Here is a 10118-nt window from a genome sequence, read left to right as displayed (position 1 = left end):
GCCATAAGCATTAAATTTGCTACGGATATTGGCCCAATAGTTTGTGGGTTTATGCAATTTCCATTGCGATTATCAGTTTTATTATTTGTGGATAAATCAAAATTGCGTATAGGCGTTCGTCTTTCATTCAGTATTACAGTGAATAGATGGTACCCTACACATGGCTCGTACAGTTATACATATTATACTTTCATTCATTCTGATAAACAATGGTAAAACATTTTGCCTATAACCACGTGATTATCGTATGGTTAGCGATTAACGGTAGACCGCCAACAGAGTTGTAGATCACACAAAGTATAGATCGCTAACAACCCCAGCACTCGACACATATTATGTATAGGTAGTACAAGCAACCATTTGTACCCATCATAAACTTCTTAACACGTTTTCACGTTACTACATTATTTTACTTGTTGCACTTCCGTGTAACTTACCTACATAATAAGCCTGTACTTATGAACATTGAACTGTAAAATAAGATGTAATTATTGCAGAAATGTTTAAACTTCAAATAAATTACGGTATATACTGAATACACATACAGGTACCTACACATTAAACATAATATAACAAATAACGTAGGTACTAGAAATCAAGGGCTATTATTTTTAAACTAATTCGAATATCTACGTTTTATAATTGCGGACATTTGGCCTGTGGAATTTATTGTCTAATCGAGTAAAACTATACGTAGGTACTTGAACCTGAAATGTCAAGCACAAAAAATTTATCATTGAAATCGCGGACACAAGTGATCTAATAATTATATTTAAACACGTTCAAACGTCGGAATCCTTCCATTCTCATTTTCAATTTTATTTATAAAAAAAAAAAATATATGATTTCATCAATAAAACATAAAAGCTCGCCGACAATAATACAAAATTATTTTATAATATAATAATCTGTGAGATGGTTAACATTTAAAGCGTATATGCGGTTGCAGCTGTGTCACTTTCGAAAACTAAAACAATCTATGGACTTTTATGAATCTAATTTACTACTAGTCAAGACTCAAAATAGAGGAGTCGCAGGGAAGCAGATCACTTTTACTATTTTATTTTTTATTTGCATACCCCAACAATTATTTTTCAATGAGGACGGCGTAATCTAATAGAGTAATGCCCATATTAATTGTTCATCAAATACCAATGAGTTAAAATTATTGTCAATCATACTGTAAATTGTAATTACAATTTGTTGAAAAATGTAATATATTTTATAATTTTTCAAATTTTTGATTTCTTTTTTTTCTGGGAAGTTTTAATAGTATCATAAAATTATTGTATTGAGTGACAATTAATTGAAATAGTTGAGTATTTAGGTAAAAATAAATCATGTGTTTCTTGGCATTAATTAGGTATTTATAAAATAGAAATTTAGTATTTAAAAAAATCTAGTGGTGATTGGGGGGTGTAGAGCGCAAAACCTCTCCACAGGTCTGTGTTAAATTATTTTGCATTTGGAAAGCATTTTTCAACCGTTGAATAAGAGCTTCTCTACTTAATTTTTCCCAATTCAAGCACAGCTACTGGGTATGCAGTAGGTATATGATTATTTATTACTTTTTAATTTTTTTAAATGTTTGAAAAAATAACGTGAACATATTATATAAAATCTATACCTCAATACTTGTTGATTTTTGTAGTTATTTATTTATCTTTTTATATTAGGTTGGTATAATCCTTATAGTTTCAGCTTCTAGGGGGAGTGATAATTACATTGAATTTACAATGAATTATCATTCTATTTTTTATTTTTTCTGTAAACACGTCAAGTAGTTAAAAAAATGCACCATTTTCAACTTTGAAAGTGAGTTTGGATAAGAAAATGTACCTAGTTTGTACTTTAAACTTTAAAGAAGTCAAAATTCACAGTATTTTTAAAAATAACCTGGAAAAAAAAAATAAAGAAAAAAAGAAAAGTTTTAAAGATATAGTTTTCGACAAAACGATTTTATTTTTGTTAAACTAACTCAAAAACAGATAAACGTAAATATTTTAAATTTTCACCAAATGTTTATATGATTAATTATCACATTGTATACATATCATAAATGTATAATATATCTAGAATTTCGTCAAAATTCGTAAAATCTCAAAAGATTATTTTTGTAGTAATAAATAAAGTTTCTAGAGGAATCTAATTAATTTTTAATAAGCGATTGAAGTTCTAATTTTTACGAAAACATTTTGATTGACTCGTAAAATGAATTTCTCCTCAAATGGTTTTAGATATTTTATTGTAATTAAAAAACAAATAACCATAGACTACTAGTTTTCACTAAATATTTAAACGAACATTTTCTATACCTACATATAGTAAAATTTTCAAAATATTTCTACTTATTTTGTTATTTACACACAATTCAATAGTCTTCAAGGTTTTTTAATTTTTTTTTTTTTATATAAATGCCAATAAAAATATATTCACTTGGTAAAAAAGCTTAAAAATGTAGTCTGATTCCGCATAAGTTATTATAACATATATTCAAAGACAATTGAAATACACAACCATAATTTATTATCATAAGCATTTTAAGTTAAAGTATGGACAAAATTCGTAAAAATTACAAAAATTTGTAAATTGTTTTACAATTATAAATTAATATGTATGCAAGTTTTATAGCTAAAGCTTGAAATAACATTCATTATAAGTAGTTAGTTTTTACTAAGAGCAAAAAAATATATAAAAGCATAATTTTTTTATAGACGTTTTGAGTTAAATTTGGACGTAATTCATATTTAAACTATGAATAACAATGATGTTCATTAATCTGCTATAGTTTAAATCATAATTCATGAGGACATGAAGCCTATATGTGTATTATTATATTTTTTAATATTTTTAAATGTAATAGTTTTGGTAAAAATGAATTCAGCCTACCGTATTATTAATATTAAATAAATTACTTTACCTGTTAGCAATATCAAAAAACAAAATGTGAAATACTTATAGGTATAGACTAATAAATGTCTCTGCTGAAAATAGTTTTTTGTAGACAATGGTGCATCATTGAATTTAAATTTAATACATTCGTCAGTGATACATTCAACACCTACTGTACAACAGAGCTGTACCCATTTCGGTTTTCTCCAATATTACCTAAATGATACAACTTTATAAAAATTAACCATTAAAAACACAATTGTCATTTATATAGTTCCCACTTAGACAATTATTTTATGATAAAAGAAACTTAAAAACTTGACATGTGTCTTTATAACAAATCGAGTGTTTGTAAGTTGCTGAAAACTTTTTTATATAAATATTATCAGTTATACATTCTTTATTTAATAGGAGGGAAATAATTAAGGGCGACATTAAAACTTTTCTGACAACAAACTCTTAAATACGTCTCTGGACATACCTAATTGGTACGACTACAGCATTTAATACGAGTGCAATCGGAATGAAATGGACTTAATAGGTACTATTTTATTTTTTAATTACCTTTTATTATAGATTAGTTTTTTTTTTTTTCATTTTCAAATAATGTAATAATTAACTTTACATTATCACATTCTTAAATTTATAAAACAAAAACATAAATTATTTTGCTAATGCTTAGTATACGATATAAGCCTACTGATTGTCCAGTAAAATGATTTTCCCGGAAATGAGATGCAGGAAAAATGTTTCATAATCAAATGTATGTAATTAATTCGCCAAATTGTTATCATTTATTTTATACAACTCAAATAAAAAACATTGAGTTGTTGGTGACATTTCAAATAATAATTCATACCTAAAACTAATAACCATATCTAATAAATTGAATATAATTCAAAATATATTAATTATATAATATCTAATGGGTAAATAGTCGAGATAAACTTATTGAAATAATATTTTGGTTTAACTCGTAACAAAATGAAAATTACCTAAAATACGGCAAAATTTATACAATTAAATCAAAGGGTTTATAAACAGAAAATATTTAATAAGTATCCATGTTTGTATCTAAATATATATCTGTCAAACACAATTAATATATATTTATACACAGTCAATGCACTAAAGTTTTAACAAGTTTTCGAAAATATTGGACCAATTTTATCATTAAGTAGAAAAATAATGGTATAAATATTATTATTATGTATATAATATATTGTATATCAATATTGCATTAAATTAAATCATATTATTTGGACACAAAAAACAAACAAATAAAATTAAAATATTAAAGAAAATAAATATTTGAAGAATAAATAAAAAAAAAATAATAATATAACAACAGTAGTAGGCTATCATCAATTTATAACAAAAAAAAAAAAAAAAAAAAAAAATAATAATAAAAATAAAAGTATAAAGGAATTGACTAAAACCGTTAAGTCAACCAAAAACAAAAAGTAAACAAAATGCCCACTCAATTTCTTTTAATTTTTTTATATATTAATTCAGCTACACCGTCACCCAATTAATGTTTCGTTTGTTTATAATTATTATTATTTTTTTTTTTTTTTTTGTTTTATTTTTTTTACAAACACCAACGAAAACTTACGATATCAAGTCTTGTCTCATGCAAAGAGATCATATTGTTTGTTGTTGTTGTTTTGTCCTAACGATAATTTACAATTAATATATATTATCATACAATAATTTTATATAATAAATTTACATATCATACTCAAATAGTACTTAAAAATAATTACAAAAATAGCGTGCTGCAATCTACGGCACAAATTATTTACATTAGTTTTTTTTTAGTTTATATGCGCTATTATATATTTATAAATCTATTTAATATATGAATAATATATATTATGTGTAAAATTTGATCCTATCACAGAAATTGTGTACAGTTTAATATGGGCAACATAACAATTATTACTATTATTATTATAAATGAATGTGTCTAATGCAACAATTGTTAAAAGTAAATTAAAAATAAAAAAAAAATGGTAAAAATACTTATATGGCTACAACTGTATCAGTTCATCCATTTACGACAGTTAGGAGCACCGCAGTTGCACGGAATCTTGTGTTGATCATCTTCAATATCAAACTGGTAGTCATAAGCAAGCTGACATGGCAAAAATTAAAACTATCATTAGTAAATTTCATAATTTTTAACAAACTGTAAGAATCCTAAAAATTAATTAATATTCATCTTTTAAACTCACCTCTTCGCCTCTAGCAATTCTTCGCTTGGCAAATATTATAATTCGAAGCTCCCTGTCTACTTCCACTTTTTCGGTAACACAATTAGGATTACATGAGTGATTAATATAACGAGCTAGACCTCCACTTATAGTAGCATCGACCACTCGTTCTTCATCCAAACGAAACATGTATATACCACGGTTCTATTACAGAAACATATATATTAAACTATGTTGTTAAAACAATAATATTTTTACAAAGAATTTTACCTTAGCCTCATAAAGTTTCTCTCTATAATCACATAACTGTGATCGGATAATTTCACCGATATATTCAATAACCATAGTATGTTTCTCTAAATCTCTAGCAGCATAAAGTCCCAGGCCTTGGATTTTAGACCTAGTAGAAAATTAATTTAAATTAATACTAACCGACTATTATTTTAATTTAGTTGAGACAATATTTACCTGGCTAAGTACACGTTGTTCCTCCATTCCTGTTTCATTTTTTTATATTGTGAGGATTTAGAATGAACAAAATGCTTAGAATATGGACAAGTAGGAGGAGCTGATAAGTCCAACTGACTTAATAATGATGAACTATGAGATGATGTAAACGATCTAGGTATGTGTGATCGTAACTTTCCAGGAAGAACTAATCGTCTACGGCCTTCACAGCGAGCACATCCACTTGGATTGATAGCTAAAGGAAGTTCTAGAAGAGGATTACGACCGTAACGGAAACGATAATCAGATTGTGTCTCGATACCTGTATAAATATCAAAATAATTTGTGATAAATTACCCTAAATTAGTAGAATTCATCCATATTGTTTTAAAATCATTTTTTTTTCTTTTCATCATTTTATCACACACGATACTTACCAGGCAAACTCTCTAAGACACGGACAATTGCTGGTTCAGTAAGACCAAATAAACTATCACCGCTTACATGTTGTGGATGTAGCTTTAACAAATTATTTGCAATTCTCATACTAGCAATAGCTGACAAAACTTTTGACCACACTGCTCTTGGACTAGAATCTTTAAGTTCTAGATCTTCATTATCTACTTCTTGTACAATAATTCTAAATTCTGGCCGTGCATTCACTTCATGAATAGAACAAATGTATTTACAACGCTTGTTAGGTACTCGCATACTCCAAAACAAACGAACCTAAAAAATATATTTTAATTAATAAACTATGTTACAGCTAAAAATTAACATGTATAACTTACCACTTTGAAACCAATTGGATAAATAGAAGTTGGTGTATGAAATGCAGCTAATTGATGAGGTAATAATTGACCTATATTGAGAAGTGTAAGACTACCAACACGTAACAAAAACTGATGAGAACTTGAATGATGCATTACAGCAGCAACTTGCCGATTCTCATCTCTATTAATATAGACACGTCGATGAACGGACAATGTAGTCAGCTCGTTTTCTTTGTCACTCTTTGGAGCATGGCTACTGCAGTACAAAGTTTTATTTTTATAGAACACAGCATCATCTTTGACAGCACATGGTAAATGATAATTTGTGGAACACCTAAGCTTGTAACATTTCAGTGTTGCACCAGGTCTCTGACATACTATACATTCTACACTGAGAGATTGCCGTAAAGCAATATCAACTTTCATCAAAGCTCCATTAACAGTTTCATAAACATCTTCTGACCATAACGCACAGTTTAAATGAACCCATTTATCAACATCAAAGTTTAATAACCTAATTAATACAAAATAGTAATAATTACAAAATTGAAATGTATTGTCAATTTATTTAAATATTGAACTTCAAAATAAAATACAAAGTGTGTATACCTAGAGGGTCCATCTGAAACACCATCTCCAAATTGATGACAAAACAAACACATACGTTTGTCTTCTGGTAATTTTGGTGATGTAACAGTGATTCCCATACGAAACAACATCTATAAAAATAAACCAATATTAAACAAATTATCAAATATAAAAAAAAATAACATTATACCTCCATTAGATCTTTATCAGTAGATTTTTTATGTTTTGTGAGTGGAGCTGGAACATTATTTGTATTCCAAAGTCTATAAATATTACTCTTATGCATAGTTTTTGCTTCTTCAACAGTAGGTTCAGATTTTATTTCTTCTATGTTTTGTGAAGTGTCATCAATATCCTAATATCAATAAAATTATTTATTTATACTATTAACAGGTCATAAGAAAAATGAAATATACGTACCATTTTTTCAATAACATCAGTTTTATTAGATATTGGGCTAGTTGTTTCAGAATCTACTTTTAAACGCTTTGGTGGTGAACCTTCAGATAAATGATTAACATTGGTTGTTGCTTTATCTTTAGATTCAGTTGGCGGGCGTAATAGCGAAGCAAAAGTTTGAAAACACATTGTACTACAGAAAAATATTTCATCTGCACACTCTTCAACAGTTAAGAAGGGAATTTCACTTGCTTTCTTTTTTATTAAATTATTTAATATAACTAAATCACAATGACGACAAAATTTGGCAAAGCCATTTAATATAGTTTGAATATCTATTGGAGCTCCTTCTTTACCATCTTTGGTTTTAGATCTGTACAGTCCTAATTTATGTGACATTGGTGTAACAGTTCTTTCAGTAACTTTATAATTGGGAATATCAGGTAAATCGAGTAAATTAGCTAAGCCTTGAAGAACTCCCATAATATCTTCAGCTGCATCTGAAGTTATAGTTAATGTAACTGTCATGGTATTGGAATCTCGTAATGGTAATGCAGGTGAACTTCGTGGAGGCGTTTTACCAACTTGAGATAACATTCCTTGTCTAACGCCCTGATTTTCTTTATCATCTTCTATATTGATTTTATAGTTGGGACGAGGTTTTAGAGCTAATGGTGCAACAAGTTGATGAACTGGAGACATATATCGAGTGAAATTTAACAATGTATCTGTTGAATCACTATCGTCATCATAATTTTTAAGCCCTGTAAAAATTTGATTTAATTAACTGAAATCAAGATAATAAATTTGAAATAAATACCTGGAAAATGGATTGGAGTTTGACATACTGCCAACTCTGGTGAAGAAGAGCTCATTACAGTGTCTGGAGTATCATCACGATCACGTCCAATTTCAAACTTCTTTTCATCATCTAAAATATTTATTTACAACACATTAGTAAAAATAATATACATAATATTTATGTTTTATTATTACACGTACTATCAGATTCAAACTTCAGAGGGTCAAATTCCTCGTTGTAAAAGCCTCTTTGAGTTGATGGTTGAGGTAATGGTGAGACAGGTTCCAAATCACCAAAAGGTTTTGTATTATAATAATCACTCTCACCTGGCAGATTACAAGAGCCTATTTTACCATTTAAATCGCCACTTTTAAAGCTGAAAATAAAATATATTATTCTTTTAAAACAGAACTGATTAAAATGGAATATGATAAATCAATTTTGTATTAATATTTTTGTATACTTTTGTTGAGACAATACATCTCCAATGCCAAACAATGGACAAGCTGTTAAATTTTGGTTTAAAGATGGCTCAATAACACTCATTGGCTGAAGCTGTCGTAATTGTGACATGAGTGCATCAATGAAAGAATCATAATCTTCTTCTGGTTTAGAACCCTAAAATAATAATAATAATAATAATTCAACAATATAATATAGATGTTTACAGAATGTAAAAAAGTTTAATAATATCCATTTATATTACCTTTCGATGTCGTTTTTTTGGGATGATTGTAGAACTTACATCTTTCCCTTGACTTTGCCTACGTTTAGCATAATATTGCCTGCGTTTATACTTCTTTTGATCTAAGATAAAATAAATTTAAAATCAAGATCCAATAAAATGTTATCATGTAAAATATAAAAAATTTTACCTTGAGTATCTGCATTCATATCTAGTGACATATTCATAGAATTATTCATATCAGCTGGATCTACTATTCTAGTAGAATTTTGAGGTGACACTAATTCGTCTGATGACATGATTTCTCTTTTTACTTCTCTTTCAGGGCTAAATCCACTCATAGTAGTTACAGGAGTATGTACTTCATTTTTATTTTCTTCATCTAAATGCTCTAGTTTAATTGCAGAATTAATTGACTCCATGATTGAATCTGATGAAGCGATTGGTCGAGTTGATGTTTGCGATTGTGGTGTTAGCTGTGATTGAATCTGTGGTTCTGATTGTACTTGCAGAGAAGATGATTGTGATTGTGGTGTAGTTGGTGAAGTTTGTGTAACTGGTGTTTGAATATCAGACCGCTGTAGAATAACTACAGGTTTAGGAGATGACTGTGGCTCAAGTTTTAGAACTTGAGCTTGTGGTTCAGATTTTTGTACCTGAATTTGAAGTTCAGGCTTTTGTAGCACTTGAGGCTCTGATTTTTGTGGCATAGGTTCAATTTCTAGTTTTAAAGGTTTTAACGATTGATGTTGAGATTCAAATTTATCATCTTTTTTTGGTGAAAGTAATGAAGGAAATAATAAAGGTGGTGTAGGTGAAACAGGCCTTGCAAGTTGAGCTTCAAGAGAAGGTATAATTGGCAGACTTATTGCAGTTGTAGTAGTTGGAGTTTGATTAGCACATGCAGTATTCTGAAGAAGTTGTTTAAGCAATACGTTCTGAGATTCCTCAACAACTTTAGGAATACGTGATTCCTGTTTGGGTATATTTGTCATAGATGATAATTGAGAATTATTTTTTAGTTCTTTATCTTCAGGTTTTGATATTATTTGAATTGATTTAGCATATGAAGTCGAAGATGTAGTAGTAAATGCTGTTATTGATTCCCAAGGATATTTTTGAGAACTTTGCACGACTGATGTTGTACGGGCTGGTAAAACAATAGTTGAGTGTTTTGTCTGCTCATCTGATTTTGATGTTTCAATTTTAATGAAACCGTCTTTTTGTTTGGGAGACATTATAGTACTTAAGATTTGAGCTAAATCTGAAGGTATAAGATTATCTTGCTTTGTTAATAATAAATTTTGTTTGACTTG

General features: G+C 28.3%; 1 protein-coding gene across 1 annotated transcript in view; it reads right to left on the bottom strand.

The window, feature by feature from the left end:
- Positions 1–4717: 4717 nt before the first annotated feature.
- LOC112594811 (histone-lysine N-methyltransferase 2C-like) overlaps positions 4718–10118 on the bottom strand; it is a 30396-nt gene continuing 24995 nt past the window's right edge. Inside the window, exons 39-52 of the mRNA XM_025339817.1 lie at positions 8993–10118; positions 8824–8924; positions 8581–8735; positions 8318–8493; positions 8136–8246; positions 7337–8079; positions 7107–7271; positions 6938–7047; positions 6347–6842; positions 5993–6284; positions 5577–5877; positions 5379–5508; positions 5130–5312; positions 4718–5029 (exon numbers count right to left, since the gene is read on the bottom strand). The exon at positions 8993–10118 is cut by the window's right edge and continues 2890 nt beyond it. Coding sequence (XP_025195602.1) covers positions 4937–5029; positions 5130–5312; positions 5379–5508; positions 5577–5877; positions 5993–6284; positions 6347–6842; positions 6938–7047; positions 7107–7271; positions 7337–8079; positions 8136–8246; positions 8318–8493; positions 8581–8735; positions 8824–8924; positions 8993–10118 — 4182 coding nt within the window. The 3' untranslated portion in view covers positions 4718–4936. The remainder of the gene's footprint in view (positions 5030–5129; positions 5313–5378; positions 5509–5576; positions 5878–5992; positions 6285–6346; positions 6843–6937; positions 7048–7106; positions 7272–7336; positions 8080–8135; positions 8247–8317; positions 8494–8580; positions 8736–8823; positions 8925–8992) is intronic.

The sequence above is a fragment of the Melanaphis sacchari genome, unplaced genomic scaffold (assembly GCF_002803265.2).
Source record: "Melanaphis sacchari strain LSU unplaced genomic scaffold, SCAv2.0 Contig23_pilon_pilon, whole genome shotgun sequence".
Lineage (NCBI taxonomy): Eukaryota > Metazoa > Arthropoda > Insecta > Hemiptera > Aphididae > Melanaphis > Melanaphis sacchari.
The sequence above is the reverse complement of the archived record's forward strand: the minus strand, read 5'-3'. Positions and strand labels throughout refer to the sequence as shown.